The 22837-nt window shown below is 55.5% G+C and overlaps 11 protein-coding genes across 11 annotated transcripts; 4 read left to right on the top strand and 7 right to left on the bottom strand.

Moving 5' to 3' along the window:
- Nucleotides 1-406: 406 nt before the first annotated feature.
- VTN31DRAFT_3643 (uncharacterized protein) lies at nt 407-1582 on the bottom strand (the record flags this gene model as incomplete). Its single annotated transcript, XM_069403945.1, has 1 exon — nt 407-1582. The coding sequence occupies one exon, from the start codon at nt 1580-1582 to the stop codon at nt 407-409; it is 1176 nt and encodes a 391-aa protein (XP_069260968.1).
- Nucleotides 1583-2164: 582 nt separating this feature from the next.
- On the bottom strand, nt 2165-4313 carry VTN31DRAFT_3644 (uncharacterized protein; the record flags this gene model as incomplete). The annotated part of the gene is made up of 3 exons (XM_069403946.1): nt 2165-3292; nt 3341-4138; nt 4191-4313. The coding sequence occupies 3 exons, from the start codon at nt 4311-4313 to the stop codon at nt 2165-2167; spliced, it is 2049 nt and encodes a 682-aa protein (XP_069260969.1).
- Nucleotides 4314-4642: 329 nt separating this feature from the next.
- VTN31DRAFT_3645 (uncharacterized protein) lies at nt 4643-5077 on the top strand (the record flags this gene model as incomplete). The annotated part of the gene is made up of 3 exons (XM_069403947.1): nt 4643-4663; nt 4747-4933; nt 5001-5077. The coding sequence occupies 3 exons, from the start codon at nt 4643-4645 to the stop codon at nt 5075-5077; spliced, it is 285 nt and encodes a 94-aa protein (XP_069260970.1).
- A 322-nt stretch (nt 5078-5399) lies between these two features.
- VTN31DRAFT_3646 (uncharacterized protein) lies at nt 5400-6166 on the bottom strand (the record flags this gene model as incomplete). Its single annotated transcript, XM_069403948.1, has 3 exons — nt 5400-5650; nt 5725-5906; nt 5964-6166. 3 exons carry the CDS (start codon nt 6164-6166, stop codon nt 5400-5402), a joined length of 636 nt encoding a protein of 211 aa, XP_069260971.1.
- A 452-nt stretch (nt 6167-6618) lies between these two features.
- On the top strand, nt 6619-9086 carry VTN31DRAFT_3647 (uncharacterized protein; the record flags this gene model as incomplete). Its single annotated transcript, XM_069403949.1, has 6 exons — nt 6619-6748; nt 6800-6823; nt 6879-6959; nt 7016-7609; nt 7657-8746; nt 8804-9086. The coding sequence occupies 6 exons, from the start codon at nt 6619-6621 to the stop codon at nt 9084-9086; spliced, it is 2202 nt and encodes a 733-aa protein (XP_069260972.1).
- A 505-nt stretch (nt 9087-9591) lies between these two features.
- On the bottom strand, nt 9592-10918 carry VTN31DRAFT_3648 (uncharacterized protein; the record flags this gene model as incomplete). Its single annotated transcript, XM_069403950.1, has 3 exons — nt 9592-10416; nt 10473-10710; nt 10761-10918. 3 exons carry the CDS (start codon nt 10916-10918, stop codon nt 9592-9594), a joined length of 1221 nt encoding a protein of 406 aa, XP_069260973.1.
- A 1732-nt stretch (nt 10919-12650) lies between these two features.
- Nucleotides 12651-13836, bottom strand: VTN31DRAFT_3649 (uncharacterized protein; the record flags this gene model as incomplete). Its single annotated transcript, XM_069403951.1, has 2 exons — nt 12651-13304; nt 13372-13836. The coding sequence occupies 2 exons, from the start codon at nt 13834-13836 to the stop codon at nt 12651-12653; spliced, it is 1119 nt and encodes a 372-aa protein (XP_069260974.1).
- Nucleotides 13837-14167: 331 nt separating this feature from the next.
- VTN31DRAFT_3650 (uncharacterized protein) lies at nt 14168-15841 on the bottom strand (the record flags this gene model as incomplete). Its single annotated transcript, XM_069403953.1, has 2 exons — nt 14168-15625; nt 15692-15841. 2 exons carry the CDS (start codon nt 15839-15841, stop codon nt 14168-14170), a joined length of 1608 nt encoding a protein of 535 aa, XP_069260975.1.
- Nucleotides 15842-17315: 1474 nt separating this feature from the next.
- Nucleotides 17316-19156, top strand: VTN31DRAFT_3651 (uncharacterized protein; the record flags this gene model as incomplete). Its single annotated transcript, XM_069403954.1, has 4 exons — nt 17316-18201; nt 18252-18321; nt 18373-18859; nt 18914-19156. 4 exons carry the CDS (start codon nt 17316-17318, stop codon nt 19154-19156), a joined length of 1686 nt encoding a protein of 561 aa, XP_069260976.1.
- A 368-nt stretch (nt 19157-19524) lies between these two features.
- On the bottom strand, nt 19525-19884 carry VTN31DRAFT_3652 (uncharacterized protein; the record flags this gene model as incomplete). The annotated part of the gene is made up of 3 exons (XM_069403955.1): nt 19525-19625; nt 19689-19813; nt 19871-19884. 3 exons carry the CDS (start codon nt 19882-19884, stop codon nt 19525-19527), a joined length of 240 nt encoding a protein of 79 aa, XP_069260977.1.
- A 392-nt stretch (nt 19885-20276) lies between these two features.
- On the top strand, nt 20277-22785 carry VTN31DRAFT_3653 (uncharacterized protein; the record flags this gene model as incomplete). Its single annotated transcript, XM_069403956.1, has 7 exons — nt 20277-20611; nt 20708-20873; nt 20928-21058; nt 21108-21660; nt 21713-22518; nt 22576-22646; nt 22703-22785. The coding sequence occupies 7 exons, from the start codon at nt 20277-20279 to the stop codon at nt 22783-22785; spliced, it is 2145 nt and encodes a 714-aa protein (XP_069260978.1).
- Nucleotides 22786-22837: the final 52 nt, after the last annotated feature.

Raw genomic sequence — 22837 nt, forward strand, 5'->3', positions numbered from 1 at the left:
TCGAATGAGCGACTCGAAAAGTACGATGCTACTCGGGATATTAGTGACGCTCATCTGATTGAGGGATATACTGACAATCAAAGAATAAGCATCGTAAAAATAGAAGTTTAATGAGGAAAGACAATAAAGACTGAAGCTGTAATAATCAATCACTGTCGTGCTGGGCGTCCTGGCGGTGATGTTGATGGTTGCGTGTCTTCTACGAGTACAATAATAGAGCTGCTCATGCAGCCAATCAGGGGCCAGTGATTGGCTGAGTAAGCCACCTGTCCTCGAACTACTATTGGCTGAAGTGCTCAATAGATTGACTAGAAAAATGCTCCCGTTCAACGCCATACAAGCAATACAAGCAACTATGTACAGTACAATCAGACAAGCAGATGCAATACCCCGGACCGTAACTTCGTCAATCATCATCCGCCAATTCCAGAAGCTCCACTTCCGTCCGCACGAGGTTCTGAAACTCCTCCCGGCCCATGCCCGTCGCCTTGGCCAGCCGGTACAAGCTCTTGATGCTGGTGCTGATGTGCTGTTTGATGGCCACTTCGGACGCCGTCCGGTTCTCGGCCTCTTGCTCAAGTTTGGCGATCGCGTCCGAGCCGGACGAGGTGGATGCCGGGCGCGGGTGGTTCAGCGACGGGTCCATGTCCACGCGCGGCGACTCGTTGCTGTTTTGTTCTCTTGCTTGCAGCTCCTGCGTGTGCTGCCGGATCAGATTGGAGAGCAGGTCCCCGTTCAGGGTCGTCTCACCCGCGCCATCGGGGTTCACGGAAGGGTCGTGACTGTCCATAACGGGCTGCACGCCCGCGTACTGCGCAAAGTAATTATCCTCGGACAGCATCTGCGACGTCGTAGCGGGGGCCCGCGGCGCCGGGGTCTTGATCGACGGCGTGCGGCCAGGCGTGGCGTCGTATCGAGCCCAGTAGGCGTCTTCATCATCATCGTCGTCGTCATGTTTTGTGGTGTCCACATTCTCCACGACAACATGTGCCCCGGTCGTCTTGCCTCGCTTCTCCTTCTCTTCCGCCTCCCGTAGTGCGTCGTCAATCACCCGCTCACGTGCCCGCGCGTTCGCCTCTTGGATCGACGCCGACCATGTCTCATCTTCTTCCGTGTCCGCGGGGCCCTCCCGGGGCACCACCTCGGCGATCCTCCACCCACTCCCGCCACCATCCGGATCACTCGAACACCAAACGTACTGCACACCGATCTTGTACTCGGGCAAGGCGACCTGCGCCTTGAGCGTTTCCTCGTCCAACCGCTTGTATGTCACAGACAGACTCTCGGGAACCTCCACCTCGCCGGATGCGGGGTGGGGCTCGAACGCGATGCCCTCGACCAGGCTGGCCACGCGGTCGGCCTTGTCGTCGCCCCAGCAGAGCAGCCGTAGCCATGAATTCGCCTCGGGTGACGGCGCAGACGTCGCCATGGAGCTGAAGATATGTACCCGCTGCCGCAGGATCGGGGATAGCAGCGGGAAGAGCACGGGCGGAGGCCTCGTCGCGACAAAGGCGGCGGGCAGGCACGCCAGGAACGGCGGTAAGAGGGTTTGGAGGTCGGGTGGCGGGATGAATTCCACCATGCTGGCAGTAAATAGCTTTATAGCTATGGGGGCCTCAAGCTGGATGTAGTTCAGGGTGTTTGCGTGGCCCCCGCAGGTGGATAGCCAACGTGCAGTATGTATAGAGCAAACAATCGTAAAAAGCTACACTCAACAAGTCATCAACCACCAGCTCGACTGGCTTCAAGAACAAAGGACAAGCTTGATTTAAGAGCAACCAGGAGTCGACCAGGAGTCAAATGACTTCATCGAGGCAGCTCGCCGTGCTGGCGCAGAGGCCAAGCGCAAGTTCCTTTTGCCCGGTTGCTCTGGCGAGGCGGCGGACAATTCGCCACGGTCAAAACAACGGTCCATGCGCTTTTCCGTGGGACACTCCGCACGGGCTTCCATGTCCAGAGCTTCCTCCGCGTCTGCAATCTGGATCGAGACATGGCTGGAGCTGAATTGGACAAGGATCTGTGTTGTTGACCGTCTGATATTCTGGAATGGAGCTGATTGTGTACATGCTTACTAAGCGATATCGTGCGTGCAAGGATCAGATTCATTCATTATTGAAGGACTGAGGAGAATGTACACAGACAAACATGGGTATCTGAACAAACATTAAATCCCCCGGTCGCTCTGCTCCAGCTTGGAAACTAGCCGCTTCATGCTGGTCCACTCCTCCGACGGCACCTCCTCGACCGTCCCGCTGAGCGCCTTGCCCACCTCGAAGACGGTCACCACCCCGTCCAGCCCACCAACGGCCACCTTGCGGCCCTCGCGCTCCTCCCAGGCGAGCTTGTTAAGGCTGCGCGTGAGCACCCCGCCGCGGCCGCGCGACGGCTCGGCGCGCACGACGGGCACCTCCGTGTCCGTGCAGAGGTCCCAGATCTCCAAATGGCCGCCGCCATCGACTAGCCCGAATACGCCCGGGTGGTGCGGTGACCACTTGGCGTCGTAGACAACGTCTTCCCGGTTGATGTCCAGGAGCGGCGAGACCACCTGCGGCCCCGCGGCGACGCCGCCGGCCGATGCCGCGGTGGTGGCTGGTGGCCGCACCCGCCAGAGCTTGACGCTCCAGTCGAGACTGGAGCTCAGAAGTAGATCGCCGAGATCAACGGGGCCCCGGGCCGGATGGAACGACGTCGACATGACCGGCGCCGCGTGGCCGCGATACGCAAGCCGCTGGTCGGTGCCGGCCTTGGCGCCCGCGCGGTCGTACCGATGGCATGGGTATATGGTGCCTTCCTCGGTGCCGACCAGGAAGAACGTCGGATCCGATTGCGGGAACGACATGGTCGTCGGTGCAAGGTCCTCGGTGCGCGACGGTGGCGGCGTCGTCAGCTCGAGGTACTCCTGCGGCTGTGATAACATGTCAACCGTCCAGCCGCAGACGACGCCGTCGGTCGACGCCGTCAAGATGTTGTGCGCGTTTTGCGTGCCAACAATCGCAATGCTGTAAACGGGATGCGTGTGCCCAGATCCGGTCAGCGGCGTCTTCTGGACGGGCGCCCCACCACCAGCTCGGGATGACCGTGTGTCCCAGAGCAGGACCTGTCCCGAGTACGTGCCGCCGACAATCAGGTTCGGGTGGAACGGCGAAAACTTGGCCGCGAGGATATCTGATGTGGAATGAAAGACGTATTCCGGCCGCGAATGGAGATGGTGGTTCCAGATCTGCAGCAACCCATCCGGCTCATGCGGCGCGGTTGGATTCTTGGTGTACGCTGCGAGAACGAGTTCGGGAAACTGGGACATGTTAGATGGACCCTCTGCCATGAATTAAATCGGACACACCTTGGGAGAAAAACTCAAATCGCTAATCATGCGCTTCTTGCTCCATCTCTCGTCGTAGAACTGAGCCACTTCCTTGATGCCTCTTCGTTTCCTCCCGTACTCTTCCTCGTCTTCGTCCTCTGCACTGACACCGCCCAGCTCGTAGTCAGCCAGGACATCGTATTCCTCGTCCAGCGCCCGCTCAATCACTTTTGTGGACCGATCCACGAAGTCCAGGAACTCTTCTGAGGACGTAACAGCTCTGAGCTCGTCGTCATCTAACGTCCGTAGCGGGAACCGTAGCTGCGTCGACCCCACTCCGGTTTCTTGAGACTTTGTCGCTTGAATTTCCTCCTCGATCTCTTTCCGCAGCCGTTCGCGGATCTCCTCATCTCGCTCGCGCTCGCGGCGGCTCAGCCTCTTGTTGGTGGTGGACGTCTCTCCGTCTTCCGCATCAGACGTGCTCTCCGGTGCCGCGGCGTCCGGCATCGGCGGCAAATCATCCGTCTGGATTGCCTTGCTGTACGTCACAATCTCCTTGACAGGTTCGGGCGCGGACTGGGGGGGACTCGGCACGGCTGCATCCGTCGCGTCGGTCTGCGTCGCGATGGACTGGGTCATGGGCCGCACAGGCGACCCCAGATCCGCATTGTCACCGCTGAGCTGGCTCGCGCTGAGCACCGAATTGGGTCTGCTGCCTCTACGGGAAGCACCATCGCCATCGCGGAAATGGGAGGGGGATGGACGGTCAACAAGGCGTGAGATGAGGCTGTCGAGCTCGGCTCTGCTGTCGGCGCGACTTGACGAGGTCGATACAACCTACATCACTCAGCAATACGCCCAATTAAGAAATGGAATGGTTTATACTCACCTCTGAGCTATCACCTATGCTCGCCCGGGTCTGGTTAAACTCCCTCTGCCGCAGCTCGCGCTGCCGCTTCAGCTCGGCGAGCTTCGCCCGCTTGGCGAGGATTTCATCTTTGCGCGACTGCATTGCGACTGGGCCGAGGTTCCCTGCGATGCAGCACCTCCAGCCTCCAGGCTTTCTTCATTTACCAAACCTGGTCGTGGTTTTCAGAGTCACGGCAAACGGGCAGCTCTGGCCGGGATGCTTAGTCAGCATCACACCCCCCGGGAATCAAAATCTCGCCAACCTTAGTTGCGCCGTTCGGCTTGGATTGTCACAGCCATTGACCATAGATTCTTCAATTGGCTGCCCGCGCCAGCTTCGGGTTTGACTTTTCTTTGGAGTTCCAGCGATATCCACCTGTTCCTTGTTTGCGACTGTTTCTCAAAGAGGGATAAGAGGGATCCTCGGTAATCATGGCTTCTCAGGGCGTCAATGTGAGTGCTGGGAAACTTCCTACGGGGCTTGCGTTTCTCGACGGGCGGATCCAAGAGCTAATCGATATCGGCAACGTCTTCAGGTTCTGCGTTATTCCGCCCTCGCCGCCGGCGTGGTCTACGGTTTCTGGCATCAGGCCACCCTGGACGCCCGAGCGAAGAAGGCCGAGGCTGAGCGCGAGTACCGGCGCAAAGAGAAGTTGATCGAGCAGGCCAAGGCAGAGTACCGCAAACGGCATGCGCCAGCAGAGTCGAAGACTACCGGAGGAGGTATGTCGTGTGTTTTCGGGAGTTGACGACGCAAGCAGGCAGGGGCAACTGCTAATTTCTGCGACAGTCATCACAGATCCCGAGGACAGCCGATTCGATCTGGAAGCGTTCCTACAAGCCAAGGCGGCGGAGACAGCGAAATAGAGTGTGGACGTTAGATACATTGAAGAGGTCCGGGGTTCGGTTCATGAGGAGAAATAAATATGACGATCACTGTATCATCACGAAGACGTGGCTCTTGAGTTCGCGGCGGGAGCCATCTTGTATCATTTAGAATCTGTTTTTGTTTTGCGTTGCTTCCACGGGTAAAGAGGAATGGATCCTACTTGTCCGATAGATTCTATCACTGTCCCTTGTAGATCCCGAGGTCGAGCAATTGCTCCATGCAGAGCAGATGTTGATCTATTATCGCCAGCAAAGAGACAGGATCATGCAGTCATGACTCATACTCTCATATCACTTTTCATCAGCTCCCCCGGTTTACAAGCCCAACTAGTCGGGGAATGCCGTTCGTTCGCGACCCGTCGAGCTTCACGGGCTCTGCGGGGAGATTCGGTCGCAATAATTGCGCCTGTGCATCCCATGTCCATCCTTTCTGCGTCAGGGTCTCTACGATGTTCGAGCTCGGGTTAAGCCCTAGATACTCCACAGCAACGTTGGGCTTGATCGCTTCGAAAGTGCGACTTATTTCCTTGAAGGACTTTTCGGTGTAATATGCTGCACACAGAAGCGTTGTGTTAGACACGCGATTCGATCCTACAAGTCCTGGGACATACAAGAAGCCGACTAACCTTCGTATCTTCTGATTATGACGTTCACTGGTTCCGGCCACGGCAGATTTCTGAGAATCCGATACACTTCGGACGGGTTGTGCTGCCACACAGCTCGTAGCAGAGCAAGGGTATTCTGTAAGACGGCGTCGCTGGCAACCAGCGTTTGCGGTAACCGGTGCGTTGCAGCGCGGGCTTCATGACTAGAACGCACATGAATCAATTAGATGGTTCAGCGTCAGTTGAACAGAGAGACATACAGCTTATTCGTAAGAAGATGGGAGATCAAAAATGAAGCGTAAAAAGCGCTCAAGAGATTCGGATCGCCGGATATTTGGTTATCGTTGAAAAGCAGAGTTGCCTCATCCTCGTAGTCGCTGAGTGTCTCGAAGAGGGCCTCATGTGATGGGGAGTCGGAGAGCACTTTCGACAGTTGCTCGAGGGATAACGGTGGGAGGGTCATCGTGAGCAAGAGAAGCAACAACTAGTAAGAGACCGTGAGAGGAAGACCGAGGAGTTCTGTCTAGAAATCGTGGATGAGATCTATAGATCGAAGCTCGATGTTGACGGTGACCTTGCCGATGACACTCGGTGGTGCCAAGCCTTACGCAAGTTTCGCGCTCAGATATTTGAATACAAATGTTGTACGTGGCTGTTATAATAATACGAGTAACTATGCTAAGTTGAACTAACGTTTATGGGGTTAGTCATCCAGATTGGTTCGGGATGAGTCATGACTGATCTTCATTGGTTATAAGAATACGGCTAGTATTTGCATTTCACTTCAAATACGAGATTGTACAAGGGCCAAAGAGACCACCTGGCAAGACGGAGATGACTTGGAGTTGTTGAAGCTCATGTCTTGCTCGTCTGCCAATTCCATTTCCTGAGCTGACTTGTGGTTCGGCGGCCGTCATGGCCCTCTTACACATCGAGCCCTTGTTGACGGGCCAAACAGGCAGAAGCACCCGTTGGCTTCTCCGCGTTGTCATTTTATGCACCATTGCCGCCGCGGCCGTGGCCAGTCGACTGTTCAGTGTGATCCGTACGTTGATTGTACAAAGCCAATGAGAGTGGATGCTAACTTGAATTGTAGGATTCGAGAGTATCATTCATGAATGTGCGCCTTCCAATGCCCCGTTGCGATAGTCTGATCGAATACTGATCCGCTGTAGTCGATCCCTGGTTCAACTTCCGAGCTACAAAACACCTCGTAGAGCATGGGTTTTACAGCTTCTGGGATTGGTTTGATGACCGTGTGTGCACCTTTATAACAGCGAGTCGGCGACGTGAAACATTGACAGCGGTGTAGGAACATGGCACCCTCTGGGACGCGTCACCGGCGGCACCCTCTACCCCGGCCTGATGGTGACGAGCGGTGTGATCTACCACCTTCTTCGGTTCCTGACACTTCCCATGGACATCCGCAACATCTGCGTGCTGCTTGCTCCCGGCTTTTCCGGCCTGACAGCTCTGGCTACGTATCTCTTGACTTGCGAAGTGTCGCCGTCTCCTTCGGCGGGGCTGCTGGCCGCTGCATTCGTGGGCATTGCGCCGGGATATATCTCGCGGTCTGTAGCTGGCAGCTATGACAACGAGGCCATTGCTATTTTCCTACTGGTGTTTACCTTTTTCCTCTGGGTCAAGGCTGTCAAGGTCGGCTCGATCATGTGGGGTGCATTGACGGCCCTGTTCTATGGCTACATGGTGTCGGCCTGGGGTGGTTATGTGTTTATTACCAACTTGATTCCCCTGCATACGTTTGTTCTGATTTTGATGGGACGGTACAGCTCCCGGCTGTACATCAGCTATACCACTTGGTATGCCCTGGGCATGCTGGCGAGCATGCAGATCCCGTTTGTTGGATTCTTGCCAGTCCGTAATAGTGACCACATGTCGGCTCTGGGTATGGTGACCACCCAATGGGAATTGATGCATGCTGACAATGGATAGGAATCTTCGGGCTGATCCAGGTGGTGGCCTTTGTCGAATATATTCGCGCACAAATCCCTGGAAAGCAGTTCCAGACGCTGCTGAATGTTTCCCTGATTATCTTTTTCAGCGTCTCGTTCCTCGCTCTCGTTCTTCTGACGATGGCGGGTGTGATCGCGCCTTGGACCGGTCGCTTCTACTCGCTGTGGGACACTGGATACGCCAAGGTACACATTCCGATCATCGCGTCGGTGTCGGAGCACCAGCCGACGGCGTGGCCGGCGTTCTTTTTTGATCTGGGATTCTTGGTCTGGTTGTTCCCGGCGGGCGTGTACCTGTGCTTCCGGGAACTGCGGGACGAGCACGTGTTTGTAGTGATTTACTCAGTGCTGGCGAGCTACTTTGCCGGCGTCATGGTGCGATTGATGCTGACGCTGACGCCGATCGTCTGCGTGGCGGCGGGTGTGGCGCTGTCGCAGTTGCTGGACTCGTTCCTGCTGATGAAGCCGACAGCCGCCAAAGGCTCGAAGGACAAGGAGTCCGCGTTCATCCATTCGGCTTTCTCCCGGACATGCACGACGTCCTTGATTGCGGGGTATCTTCTACTGTTCGTGGTGCACTGCACGTGGGTGACATCGAGCGCGTACTCGTCACCGTCGGTGGTGCTGGCGAGCCGGATGCCGGACGGCAGCCAGTTGATTATTGACGACTACCGTGAGGCGTACTACTGGCTGCGGCAGAACACGCCGCGCAACGCCAAGATCATGTCGTGGTGGGACTACGGCTATCAGATCGGTGGCATGGCGGACCGGCCGACGCTGGTGGACAACAACACGTGGAACAACACGCACATTGCGACGGTGGGCAAAGCGATGAGCTCGCGCGAGGAGGTCAGCTACCCGATCCTGCGGCAGCACGATGTCGACTACGTGTTGGTGGTGTTTGGCGGTCTGCTGGGCTATTCGGGTGACGACATCAACAAGTTCCTGTGGATGGTGCGTATCGCCGAGGGCGTATGGCCGGACGAAGTCAAGGAGCGGGACTTTTTCACCATGCGCGGTGAGTACCGTGTGGACAATGAGGCAACCCCGACGATGCGGAATAGCTTGATGTAAGCATGCCTTTTTTTTTTTCTCCCTCATCTTGAGTTCAAGCTGACGTTATGCAGGTACAAGATGTCCTACCACAATTATCACCGGCTTTTCCAAGGCGGACAGCCCGTCGATCGGGTCCGCGGCGCACAGCTGCCAACGGAGGGCCCGCAGCTCACCACGCTTGAGGAGGCGTTTACCAGCGAGAACTGGATCATCCGCATCTACAAGGTCAAGGACCTGGACAACGTGGGCCGTTCCCACAACAGCGCGGTGGCGTTCGAGAAGGGGCATAAGAAGAAGACAAGGGGAGCGCGCCGGCGGGAGAGGATCCTGCGGGTGGAGTCGAGTAATTACTGATTTGATCGAGCTGAGCTTTTGGGTTGCGTTTTGTATGTATCAATAGAAAATGTTTCTGGGAAGGATTTTTTCTGCATTCACCTTGGCAGATTGAGTTGGACTCGACTATAGGCAAGTAATTCCTTTGTGCACCATGGTCGGTTCGCGGCATTGAAGGTTGGTTTATATATTCAAACTGGGCCTCGGATTTCGATGGCCAGTCTGGGCCGAGAACTCGTAGGATGTGTTGCGGATGCGTTCCTCAATCCGTCCACTACTCGTAGTTACCTACATATTGATTTTGCATGGCCAGCAGGAGTAGTCGTAGGTGGATCCAGATAGTATTCTTTCACCGTTCAATTTTCCCAGAGGAATCAGCGATAGTAATCTCTCATGCAGTACAGCAAGTGCTCAATCCCAGGCGCATGTCTGATCATCAAATTACCACAAGTTCAGCATAAAGCCAAGTACCAGTACTCAGATAATAGGCCGCCTTTCATAACCGTCATCAAATATGTTCTCCCCTTTACACCCACAATGGAGACACCCTCCGCAAGAATTTCATAAACTTGAAAAACCCAACCGCCCACTCCACATTCCCAAATGGATCCCGCACTCTTTCGGGGAACGCGATCCCGGCGCCATGCAAGCCGGGCACAACCATCGCCGTATCCTGTCCGTGTGGGAGTAAGAACCCTCCCACGGATGAATCCCACTGCAACCGGTCCTGGACCGGTCTCGTGCGGTCACCGGCGATGGTCAGCGTCGGAAGTGGAGAGCGTGTAAACCCAATCGCATGCACGATATGCGTGCATTGCGGGAGATGCTTCGCATAGATATCATTTTCATCGGTTTCCGCGATGGGGATCTTTTCGATAAACCTCCCCGCGTCGGACCGAGGAAGTTTGTCATCCTCGAGCTGTGCGCGCGCAAACTCCGCGGCCTGGCCCTTGAGCCCGGTGTTATCGCGGAGGATCCACGCGCCGTGCTCGTCATTCCGGTATTCGGCGTACCGTAGGGGGTGGCGCGTGAACCATTTGATGCGTAGCTGCGGGTGGGATGTGCTGGCGAGCTCATAGAGGTTCATTAGTGCGAGGACGGCGCTGTGGGAGCCGCCGACCACGGCGATGGTGAGGGGCTCGCCCCGGGGCAGGGAGTGGTAGAGTGTACTGGGCTGCAAAACGGTGTCAAGGTCGAGCCTGGCAAGGTTGTCGACATCGACTGGGATGGGTGGGGTGGAAGGATCGGAGCCCGTGCAGAGGACAAGCCGTGGGGCGATGATGGATGTGGTTGTGTGGTCGTTGCTTGTGCCATGGCGGCGGATTTGGACCGTCCACTGGGGTGGTGAAGTCTGCGAGCGTTAATAGGGTGAGCGGTTTCCTGTTGATCTCGAAGGTTAAAGCTTACAGTATCGTCCAAATCCGCTGATACGACTTCCCCCCGGACCTGTACCACGGCATCCATTTTGAGCAACCCATCCGTCAACGCTCGGCACATGTCCGCTGCATAATGCAGTGAGCATGTTTGGTCCTGGTCGAGCTTTGTCAGGGTTGAGAAAGCATTCGGCAGCGGCGTGCTGCGAATGATTTGCCGGAACGGCTGCGTGCCTGCGGCAAAGGCTTGGAAGAAGGAGACTTTGGTGTTGCTGTTGATGTTAATATCATCCCTTAAGGAGTCGGTTTTCCTTTGTCGTACCTGGGAACCTCGCGGTACTTGCGATTCACGCGGCCTCCATCGAATCCAGGATCAACCCAGGCGATCTTACTCAGGCCCAACTCGAGCAGAGTGCCCATCACCGCGATGCCAGCGGGCCCGGCGCCGACAACCACGGCTGCGCAGCGTTGAGGAGTCATTTTCCCTTCAACTTCCTCCGCTTATCTCATCGAATAAGCGAATAAGTACTTAAGAGATGGAAAAGATAGAATCCGTTCAAATCGGCTTGATTGCACTATGTCGGTCGTAGCACAAACACCATGCGTTATCTCACAGGGTTTAAAGATAGTGTCCAAGTCGGCCGAGTCCGCATTTCTCCGCACGCACAATCAGTCAACAACAGTCCAACATCGGCCCTCCCACGTGAACAGGCCGGCTCCCAGGTCAGAAATAAAGGACCAGAATCCGATCATTCCTTGCATCCGACAAAGTATCCACTGGCGCAGAGTCATTGAATCATTGCCTTCACCGCATGATTCCCCTTGGACAGGGCCGTCAATCCCCGGCATTGTGCTCACCTTGCGTGGCTAGACTCGGCTGTTATCGGCGAATGAGAAGTTGGCTGATCCGCAGCCGAGCAGGAGGGCTCGGGCTGCTGCGAGATGAGCACCATCGTGCTCAATTCAATCTGTAGCGTTAGTAGGAGTACTTTCAGGGTCACATCTTCGTTTCTCAGGGCTCAGATAATGAAAAAGATCAAGAAATGAACAGTTGGGAGGAGCCCGCTTTAAAGCTACTGCTGCCCGAAGCGTCATCAGCGATTGCGTGATCGGCGCTAATCCTAATCGGGATTAGACCGATATGCTTGATGCCTGAGGCAAATACCTACATAAAGTCTTGACACTCACACAACCGTCGTTCTCCATAATTTACCGGGCCAGCTCATAGCGAAGGCTTTGTGACAGCGCAAGGAAACTGTATATACGAAGGAGATCCGGTTCGGCAATCGCATACGGGCCAGCCGCCTTCCACTGCCTGACGGAATTGGTTAGAAAATCTCAAAGCATTGCTAAAGACCTCAAAAGCAGTACAAGTAACTATATCCAATATGCATTGTACTTTCAAACGGTCAATGGAGAGTACCGGGCCTCCCCAACGAGAGTCTTGGAGACAGGCATACGTCCCGCCCCTACACCTCTACCTAAACGGTGGGTTGTAAAGTTCGAGAAGAGGCTACCAGGAGTCAAGCCTAGATCAACCGGTACGCGGCGACGCCGCTGGCGGACCAAATCCAGCTACGACAACAAAACTGCAGAGCGGGCGAGGCGATGCCTCAGCCAGGAATCTAAGTACCCAGTGTTTTCAGAAACCTTGACCGGATGCTATTGGAGAACGATATGAATCTAAACCAAGGGACGACGGAACATGGCACAATGCAGGAATGCGGGCATGACACAATGTACACGACGAGAAGCGAAGGTGGTTGAGACTGGGAAATTTATTGCTAGCCACAATAGTCTGGAGTACAAAACATGAATCAGATTGATCTGACGCAGAATGATGCCCAGTTCAGGGCCGTTTCTCATGACCGACCGGTGTTTTGCCCTTGGAGTTATGTGTGGTTTCTGGCGTGCCTATCGAATTGGTCAGTGTGATGCATGTATCAATTTTGATGTTGGAATCCTACGAGACAAGTCATCTTTCAGTTCCATCGGCTCAGTTTCGGGGAAAAGTGAGAGGATCCGAGTCATCGGAGTCGGACGAATCGACCGCGGCAGGAGCGGAACTGGATGTCGAAGCACTTGCGGCTGCAGCAGTACTCGTACTTGGCTCGGATCTCCAAGTTCGAGGAGTCCTTTCTCGGCAAAGGATAGGGTTCCCTAGGTTTATACATACTTGTGAAAAGTATCATGATACAACGATAGACACAGATCAAGCAGCCCAAAATACCCTGACAGTCATATGCTCGAGATGATTCCGCCAGCCCGGGAACCGCGCACGCAACCAAACCACCACCTCATCCCCGACGCACATGTCCCTGACGGCCTGCCCGTCCAGCGTCGCTCGACCCCGGCCTTGGTTGATCTCGATCTCGGCCGCCTCGTCAGAGTCTGGCGCGGTCGAGTCGCGGTAATGCCACACGATGTGATAGTGCGATAGACTTCTCGTGGCGGTCCGGTTGCACTGCAGCTTGGTCGACGGGGGGAGGAAAGGGTATAGATATGAAGGCCGATGTGAATCTTGCCATCGCCTTTGTCCTCCTTGCCCTTGCTGCCCTTGCTCTGACGACGAGGATGAAGGCTGTTCCGGCGGTTGAATTTCTGGATTCGGCACGATGATACTCGATACATCATCCCCATTCTCGTCTTGGGGGATCTCCACTTGCCGCCGCGGTTGATGCTCTGCAACGCCCTCCCGCGCAGACGGCATGATGTATGCGTCGAACCAGGTATACGATCCGCGGTACGTGCCCGCGTGCCCGGCACCGCCGCCCCAGCCCTGGTCACGCGAGGAAAACTTGAAGACGATCTTGCGCGCAGGGTGCAGACCTCTGTGTGGCAGTACTTGAACTTTCTTTCCATCATCCTGAAAATAGTAGTTTTTCTAGTCAGTGTCAAATCTCCTCCCAGGAACAAAACAGGTTGCGACTCACCGAATCCGAAATATCAATGCACAACGGGGCCGTCCGTAAACACTCCTTGTCCCGATCCTGCGAGATATCGATGGGCGCCGGATGCACCGTCGCGCTGATGGACGGCCAGTATTCGGCCTCGTCGAGGATCATATCCACCACTTCGTCGGGAACGATCTCTTTTCCTTTCCGGACATGCCGGAGGATTTCCCGAACTTCTTGGACCTGTGCGAGACTGGGGTAGAAGGTTCCATCATCATCATCATTCACATTGACGGATTCGCTGGCATTAGGAGAGGCTTCGGTGTCTTTGTCGTCTCCTCGATGATGCACCCTGCCGGGCGGACCGACGACCGGTGGTCGCCGGAGAAAAGGTCGCGGCAACATGCCACCTCGGATTACTACCATCGTGATAGCCTGGAGCAGGAAATGCGCGAGGGAAATAACAGTCAGGAGTTGAAGGATGAGGTCAAGGAGAGGGGTCATTCGACGGTGGCACTCTAAATAAATAAATCAAGAGTAGGTACTGTACTTAAGAGCGCATTGGTCTCGTCAATGCCGATCGTAGATGATTAGGTAGTATCTAGTATTCCTTTCCAAGATCTGTTCTCTTCACAAGATGGCGCGGCGAAACTGAACTAAATGGAGATGCCTGGTCGGGGTCAACATGGATGGTGATTACGTAATCACAGCCTAAAACCTAACTAACTAACGTTAAAGCAGACCATGAAGTTCACATGCAACGCTCCATGTACCGAAAAGTACAATAGAAAATGTGTACATCGAAGAGAACAGCTGCTACAATCATTGAAGACAGTTATTTCTTCTTGCCAGCTGCACGCCATGCTGCCGCCCGCCGCGCGCTCCGCGTCTTGGGCTTCCCTTTGGCCTTTTTCTTTGCTGCTCCGCGGGACTTGGTCTTGAGCTTGACGCTGCTCGCACCCTCGACGGCGCGCTGACCCTCAAACACCATGTCGGACTCGCGCAGTTTGGCTGCTCCCGACTTGCCTAGCAATTTGCCCGCGCGACCATGTAGGGTTTTATCGACGTTGCTGGACGACGGGACAACGAACTTGGGTGCGGTCTTCTTCTTGGTTATCTTTTTCGCCCGAGTCACGCGCAGCTTGCGCGGTAGCATCGGCGGGAATTTCTTGCCGTCGAGGAGCAGCGCCTCCTCGACGCAGTTGGGGTCGTAGAACTGCACGTAGGCGAAGCCCTTGCCGACGCGGGTGGCTTGGTCCCGCACGACGCGCACGTATTCGACATTGCCGCGGCGTTGCTCGCCGTTCTGTTGGGTGCTGGGGTTCTTGCCGGTGTGTTCGTTGAAGGTGCGCCAGAGGCCTTCTTCGACGTCCGCCGGCTGTCTGTTCTTCTTCTTCTTTTTCTTCTTCTTTTTCTTGTCCGAGTCTTCATCGTCGTCATCGGATTCGGGTTCCTTGTCGACAAAGTCCAGGTTCCCGACAAAGACGCAGCGAGTGTGGTCCACTGGCGCCGGGTGCGCGACGCTGTCCACACGTAGGTGTCGGTCAAGCACTATCGTGCCGTTCAACGCGGCCGGAGCTTTCTGCGCCGCTAGCGCGGTTGAAAAGACAACGTACGCATTCGTGCTCGCTGTGGTCTCGTCCATTACTAGCTTGCGAGCATATGCGGCTTTTCGAGGAATCCCTGATGTACTGTAGGCCGTAGAACGGAACCGGATAGACTCGATCTTGTGCGGTTTATCTGCCGGCGGCAGTGTAGGGAGAAACGAAGCCACATGTGCCAGGAGGGTCTTTTTGGCCTTTTTGGACTTGATCGCAAGGTTGGACACGTTGCCCAGGAAGACGGTGCGGCTAGACTTGTCCAGCTCCGCGGCCATGGAATCCTTGCTTAGTGTCTCATGGACGGGAGGAGGACTTTCACGGTCACTGCTTTCGGATGAGTTGTCGTCATTTCTATCTGAACCGTCGCTCTTTTCCTCCTTGTCGACGGCGTTTTTCTTCTCCGTCTGTTTTGCTCGCTTTGTAGCCTTCTCCTCTTCCCGTGCAACCTTCTCTAGATAGGCCTCCTCGAGTGCCTCGTCAGCGTCTCTCTTGCGCTTTCTGCTGCGGGTGTTCGCTGGCTTCTCTTCGTCGTCATCGCTTCCCACGCTCTGCTCATTGTCGCTTCCGGACTGAGCATCCTCCATGTCCTCGTCCTGATCCTCACCCTGAGACTCAGCCGCTTTAGACTCATCTTCAGCTTCGGATCGACTCGGCAGCGTGTACTTCACGGAGGGAGCCTTCACTGGACCGGCCTGTACTCGAGTCAGCAACAACATTCCCAAAAAGCACGGTAATTACAAGCACCGCAGGGAACATACACTGTTCTCAAACAGCGAAGCCAGTGTCAGATCGATTCCGGAGCTCGCCCCAGCCAGGAACGACGGTTTCACAGTTTGTTCCTTGTCCGTCGCGGTTTGCTCGGCCGTCGCGGCCTCGGACTTGGACTTTTTGCCAGACTTCTTCCCCATGGCGTGACTGCACCAAGACAACAAGTGATACTTGATACGACAACGCCAGTCGCAGAACAATTGCTATTTTTTGACTCCCAATGCGAGCTCTATTATTTTCTGTTCTCAATCCAGTCTGGAATTTTTTTGGTTGCGAACTCGAGGCTTGGCGAACACATCTTATCTCCACGTGACCTGCGATAAGAATGACGATTACCTATGACCGACAGATCAATTATCAATATCTGTGCTGACCTGTCAGGGCCCTGACTGGCTCAATGAAGTCGCATCCAGCTTGGTTGTTGTCGTTGCAGAGTGTTCATCTTGGATATCCTCTCGTATAGATAATGTGTATCCCGCCGTCGCCAGCCATACCATGTAGTCCGAAATCTCGAGGGAAGATCCCCGAGTCTTCGGCCCCGAGCATTCTCCGCAGAGCCATCTCCCGGTCTATTGTGCCAGATCTCAGTCCATACTCACCGTAGAAAACAACTCCTTTCGCTAAGCTCCCACTGAAAGATCCAGTCCAATTACAGGATTCGTTCTGTCATCACCTGCGTAGCCCGGCTGCCAGGCACCTCCAGCATGCGGCCAAATGTACCCTGCACGTGACCGTGACGACAGCGAGGGCGGTGAGAAAGATCTCTATTCTGATTGGTACGATATGGCGCGGAGACTGACCGCCCGGCAGAAAACAAGCCGAGCCCAGAGTCTTTGCTGGGCTCGGGGGATGACCCCGTGGTCCGCTGCCACAACGTTCCTGTCTGGCTGCAGAATGTGATTATCCACGGTCTGCTCAGTCATTTCCAGGTTCGTCGCTTGATAGGTGCCGTTTTCTGTCTGCCTTTCTGTGCCTTTTCTGTCGCCTGCGGTTAGACGCCCACCTGGTTCGTTCGCTGTTGTTGTGTGCCGTGACCCGTTGCCGCTCTCTGCTTGCGAGAGCTCTCTGTCGACGTGCGCCGTCCCATGCAAGCCTCTCTGGTCTCTCGTTCGTCGGGAATCGGTGTTCGGTGATAGTGGACGTTGGCATCGCAAATCGTGCTCGGTGACAAGTGAGTGTGGTGGTGCAATCTCGCTTTTGCTGCGCCGGCGGGGAGCTGCTGGTAGTGTCGTCTGTCGCGGGAATCTCAAATCCGAGCAAAGTAACGAATTCGGGTATTGCTGAAGGCGCATTAGCCAGGGTAAGTAATATCTCTTTTTTGGAGTCGAAAGGGCTCGTCCTTCGTCCGGTGCCTCGGTTGTCAGACTGTCTCGAGAGCATCGACGCAATCGACAGCCCAGCAAAACAGCCTAATGGGCACGAGAACTTCGATCATGTCCACTCTCTACGTTGTCATGCGACTCCAATTAGGTGGTTTACAATGAGTTTATGGATGCTAACCAGAGTATTCTGGGCAGAGAAACCGCCTCGCTTCGACACGCTCTCTCAATCCATCGTGGAGCTCGAGACCTGACAACGCATACTGGACGTAGCTACAATCGTGACCATATTCCCATGGACGTGGCCGAACCCAAAGACCCAGCGGGGGTTGCCACAGCTGGAGCTGACCAAAGTGCCTCCAATGGCAACTCCAATCTGCCATTCGACCCGTTGGGCGACGATGGTCGCTCTAGCAGCTTGAGCGAGATTGATGATGTCTCGGAACAAGAGGTGTCCGATGACGAGTCGCTCCAGCTGGGGAAACCCCCAACGGAGCTGGACTCTGAAGCGGAAACTGAGCGGATCGAAGAATCACCGAGCAATGCGCGCACTCGACGGGACATCATCGTGAGCGCGTCACGCTTCGAGAGCAGTCCCAGCAAGCTAGCGCAGTCAACGACGTACGATGACCTCGAGGACGACGACGAGGGCGATGTAGAGGAAACTCCCAGCAAATCGCGAGCTTTGTCCAATAAGAATGGCCTCGCGCATTCGGGCGATGAGCCATCCGTGCCTGAGGATCACGGGAGGCTTCCGTCCCCTCCTGATCTCGCCGGCAAGAAGCGGAAGCGTGTTCAGTCTGGCGACGATTCAACTGCTGGCACCACCGATGAGGAGCCCCTACGAAAGAGACGGGGCTCTCTGCGCAGTGACGCTGGCGAGGATACACCGAAGGTGGCGCCGCAATCGCATGAGGCAACGGAGGATCCCAGCAAGCTCGATGCGCCATCTCCCCAAGCGACGCCCACCGAGGACTTGTTAGAGGAAGACGTAGCTGTTCCGGCTTCCCGAACCCGCAAGGGCAAGAAAGGAAAACGAAAAGGGAAGAAGACCAAAGATGGTGACGATGAGACCGAGAATGGAACTGCGGAAGCCGCTGAGGAACAAGCCGATGAGGACGAGGGTGGTGATGCTGCCGATGGGGAGGATGCAGAGGCAGCAGGGAAGTCGGAGGAAGAATGTAAGTTTGACGAATGCTGCAAGCTAGTCTCATTTCTAACTCGACGGCAGTGGCACGGAAGATTTCCGCCATTGAGTCGCTCGCGGAACTGGAGAAACAGTTTGCCATCTTGCGCGACAAGTAGGTGACTCGGTGCGCAGATTACCGATGCACTACTGACCGTGAGTCCAGGATCTATCACGAACGGATAGCCAAGCTGGACCAGGAGCTGGAGCAGCTGAACAGCCCCGAACCCACCCATCCGGAGCTCCTTCGGCAGCTCGAATGCGTGCGACAGCATCGAGACGCCAAGATCAAGTACGAGCGCACGCTTTTCCAGTACCGGATGCAGGCACTGTTGAACAAGAGCCTGGCCGAGCGGGCTCAGATCCACAGCACCTTCTTCCAGCGCATCCGCGATGCTCGTGAGCGATACTCGTCGGCAGTCAGCAAGCAGTTTTACGCGATCCAGCATGACCGGTTCAGGAGCGAGGAGATCAGCGCGCCGCACTACATTCCGTTTCCGAACCGGCGGTCCCAGCAGGTTGCGCAGCAGATGGCCTACAATCAGGAAGTGTCCGTCATGGCCGGTGTTGCCAAGTACGTTGGGTTTCCCGCGGCCCCGGAACTGGCTCCTGCGCGGCCGTCGGTTATCGAGGAGGATTTGGCAAAGATGGGGGTAAGTTCTGCGCGTCAATCCCGTTTCACGAATATAACTAATCCTGAGAGTCAGATTTCTGCCGATCCCCGGCCGACCGGAGTCTCGCGAGGGGGCTTGTCGCCGTGGTCAGGGATGCCGCGTAGCTCGGCGACGGCTGAGGGCGGTCTTGGAGAGCATCGTTCCTGGGCCACCAATTCGGCCTACGCTCAGCCGTCTGGGGCACCTCGCTCAAATTACGGATTCAATTCGACGTCCTACACAAACCCAACTGCTCAAAAGCGGGTTGTCGATACCAATGGTTCAGTACCTCGGTAGGGGTTTGTACTTCAGTTTCATTTCATCATGAGTCTGCTACAGTATTGCTATAGATTTGATGAATCTGGCGGGGGGTGTTTTTTTGTCTTTTTTTCTTTTTACTTTGTAATCGGCGTTTGTGTGGTCGGATGAGTTTCATGACTCTTCTCATGTACAGATGTTTTGAGATTCATTGTTCCTGATGTTGTGACAATGATCAGACCATTTCATGGAGAGGGGTTCCTCCGGTTTAATAATACTCAATATACAAAGCATCATCGCAAGCCCGTATTCCAGCCACAAACTCCATCCCCATGATGCAAAAGAGACCCAAAAGAACCTCACATATGGAAACACACGATGGTAAACCTTTCTCGCTTGATCATCGTTTATTGCTGCTGTTGTTGGCTTGGCTTTCTCTCCACTGGTTTATCCGGCACCTTGACATCCGAGAAATCTTCTTGCCCGACAGCGCGAATCGTGAAAGCATCTTGAAATCGTAATTAGCCACAAGATCACAGACAGGAGAGGGAAAAGGAAAAGGGATCCATACAGACACCGATGGTAAACATGCACAGACCCAATCCCGTCAATGCGTTCTTGACAAGATACGGCCGACGGGCGCGCAGCAGCGCAGCGCCGGCGCGGAAGTCCTTGTCGTAGTAGGAGGAGTTGAAACTGTTTGAGCGTTAGCTGGGGACATTTGAATTGGAGGAAGGGTCGAGGGAGACGGACATTCCGGGAGCCATTGTGGGAAATTCCCGCACGAAGGTGATTCGCAAGTGGTTTTTTTAAAAACGAGAATAGAGAGGGTTTCCTCTTGAGAATACTCGTTGAATCTCGTTCACCTTCGTTGATCACGGTCTTGTCAATAATCTCGTGGAGTTCAAAATGCCGGCGCGATGCTGATTGGCTGCTGGAATGTCGATCTTGATTGGTCGGAAAGGAATGTTTGCTCTGTTTGTCTCCGACCAAACCGTGAAATTCAACGTCGCGTCTCTCAATTCAGGTGATCCACGCAGATTTCGTACAATTCAAAAGGGCTTTCTGGCCTTGCCAGTTTACTGTAAAATCGCGTTGACCAGAGTCCTCGCTTACTGATCCGATCTTCCTCCCATCGCGAGGCACCCCCCGGCCAACCATGGCGCAACCCATCAGCTTCTCCGAGCAGCTCACCCAGCTGGAGGCTGCTCGGCATCTCGTGCTCAGCGACGCCGCGCTGTATCCGCAGGTCATCCAGGGCATTTTGCCTATCATCGGCCCCCAGGCGCGCCTGGAGTTGCGTCGCTGGGGCGCTGACTTCCTCGCCGAGACCTTCGCTAGCCCCGTCTTCCCGTCGCCGCAAAAGGAATCGCTGGTCGAGACCGTCCTGCCGACGCTGCGCGATTTGCTAGACGATGTCGCGCAGGATCCCTCCGTGGTGAAGAGTGTGGTGCAGACTGCGGCGAGTATATATCCGTTGGTATTTCGACATGTGTATGTGTTTTCTTTTTCTTTGTTCTCGTCTTTGGTATTGCCGTATCTGTAGACGACAGGCGTGTAGTAAAGCCGGCCAGTCTAACCTCTCTATAGCGTCAATCATCCCGATGCCACGTCCTTGTGGCAGCAAATGACCACTATCAAGCAGTCGATCCTGCAACGGATGGACACCTGGCCGCACCCCGTGCGGGTGTGCTGCATCAAGTTCGTGCAGAGAGTTGTCCATGTGCAGACTCCGGGTGGCATTGCCGATCCAAGAGTATGTGGGCGTCCTTGTAGCATTGTGCGGACCAGCTAGTTGACGGGATTCTAGCGACCCGAGAAGAACGAGACGTCGATCACCCTGGTGCCGCGAGGGCATGCGTTGCTGGCACTGCCGGCCTTGGAGGCGGAGGCCTCGGGCTTGCTAGATCGGTTGTTGACGATCCTGCAGGATAATTCCGAGTATGGTCCTTCGAGAGGTTATGCTCAGTCAGTTCGCTAACGGGAGCAGTGATGCCGTGCTCGTCAACGCAACCCTAAACTGCCTAAGCGTGCTCGCCCGGACTCGCTCGTCGGTATTCAATCGAATTGTCGAAACGATTCTCGACTTCAACCCTCTTGCCTCGGTCAACGGCTCGCTGACGCCCGCAATGCGCGTCAAGATCAAGTCAATGGAGCGCACTGCACGAGCGGTGCTGATCCACCTCGTGAAGCGTAGCCCGAGCCACCCATTCGCCGGGAAGATGCAACAGCGCATCGAGCGATTGTCGCTGTCGCGCTTGGATATTCCAGAGGAGAACTCTCGTAAGCGGGGCCTGCCCCCGGAGCCGACCGACGGGATGGACAGTGCCAAGCGAGCGAAGCTGGGGGCAGAGGCGCCGACAGTGCTCAAGATCCCGCCTCTACCTCCAGGGCCGACGAGTTATGCGCAGCTGTTCACATTGACGGAGGATGCAGGTCTGGCATCGTTTGACGTCAAGCAATTGCCTGCGGACATGGTTGTGAGGATTGTGGTGCCGTTGCTGGAGCGTGTGAACCAGGACCTACTCAAGCAGGCTGTTGAAGTATGTCTATAACCGCACACTCGAAAGGTAAAGCATGGGCTAACAAGCGTAGGGCGTCCGCGGTCGCTACCAAACTCTCATGGCCGAGCAGGCTAGAAAGGCAATGCAACCCGCCCAGGAAGAAGACGACGACTACGAGCCAGAGTACGAACCTGCGGATGTCGCGGTGCCCGGCACGCAGCTTGCAACAACAGGTGAGTCTCAGCCAGAACCGGACCTAGCGCTGGGACCATTCGTCTTACCTCAGCCTCCACCTCTTTCCGAGGATGAGGCGCGGGAGATCGGGCAGAATGCCGCTGAACGGGTCTTTGGCATGGCAGTGGCAATGCCCGCAAAACCGACCAACAAGCTGCTGCAGCCGCGGCTGGGTTTCGCGCGGCTCGCGGGCAGCACGTTCGACCGGGACGCATGGGTAACTATGCTGACCCGACTCGCGAGCCGGGCCTCTGCGGGCCTCGACAACTACGAACAACAACAGCAACGTCAAACCATCGCCGACTCGATCCGCGAGATGCTCTACCGGTATATCCTGGAGGACTTCCGACCCCGCATCAACGTGGGCATCTCCTGGCTGAACGAGGAATGGTACAATGACCGCGTGCAGCTCAAATTTGCTGCACAGCGCCAGAAGGAGAACCCGGACCAGAATGGCGACGATGACGATGTGCGCGTCCCGCTGCACTACGACCGCTGGGTCGTCCGCTTGCTGGACGGGATCCTGCCGTATCTCGATGCGCGCGATAAAGTGTTGATCCGGTTCCTCAGCGAGATCCCCGAGATCACACGGGAGATTGTCGCGCGGGTGCAAGGGCTGGCGCGGGATCCGGAGCGGGTGGGCTTGTGTGTGCAGGCTTTACTGTAGGTTCCTTCTTCCATGTCTCTCCCCATGGATATGAATGAAGCTGATAGGATTAGATATTTGGTGATGTTCCGCCCGCCGGCTAGGGACATGTGTCTTGATGCGTTGGAAGAGGTCTATCGGAGCTGTACGGGCCACCCCCAATTCTTCCTTTGGAGATGTCATCGCTAACTCAGTGTATAGATGAAGCAGCCCGTCCATCCGTGGAAAAGATTCTTACAAAGTGGCGGCCGGAGGCATTGAGCGCCGTGAATGGGGGTTCGTAGATTTGTTCGGTTCGATCTGCTCTCTTTCTCTCTGGTTTCTGGGATTGTATCG

This window comes from Thermomyces dupontii (genome assembly GCF_041956625.1).
Source record: "Thermomyces dupontii strain NRRL 2155 unplaced genomic scaffold VTN31scaffold_3, whole genome shotgun sequence".
NCBI classification, from domain to species: domain Eukaryota; kingdom Fungi; phylum Ascomycota; class Eurotiomycetes; order Eurotiales; family Trichocomaceae; genus Thermomyces; species Thermomyces dupontii.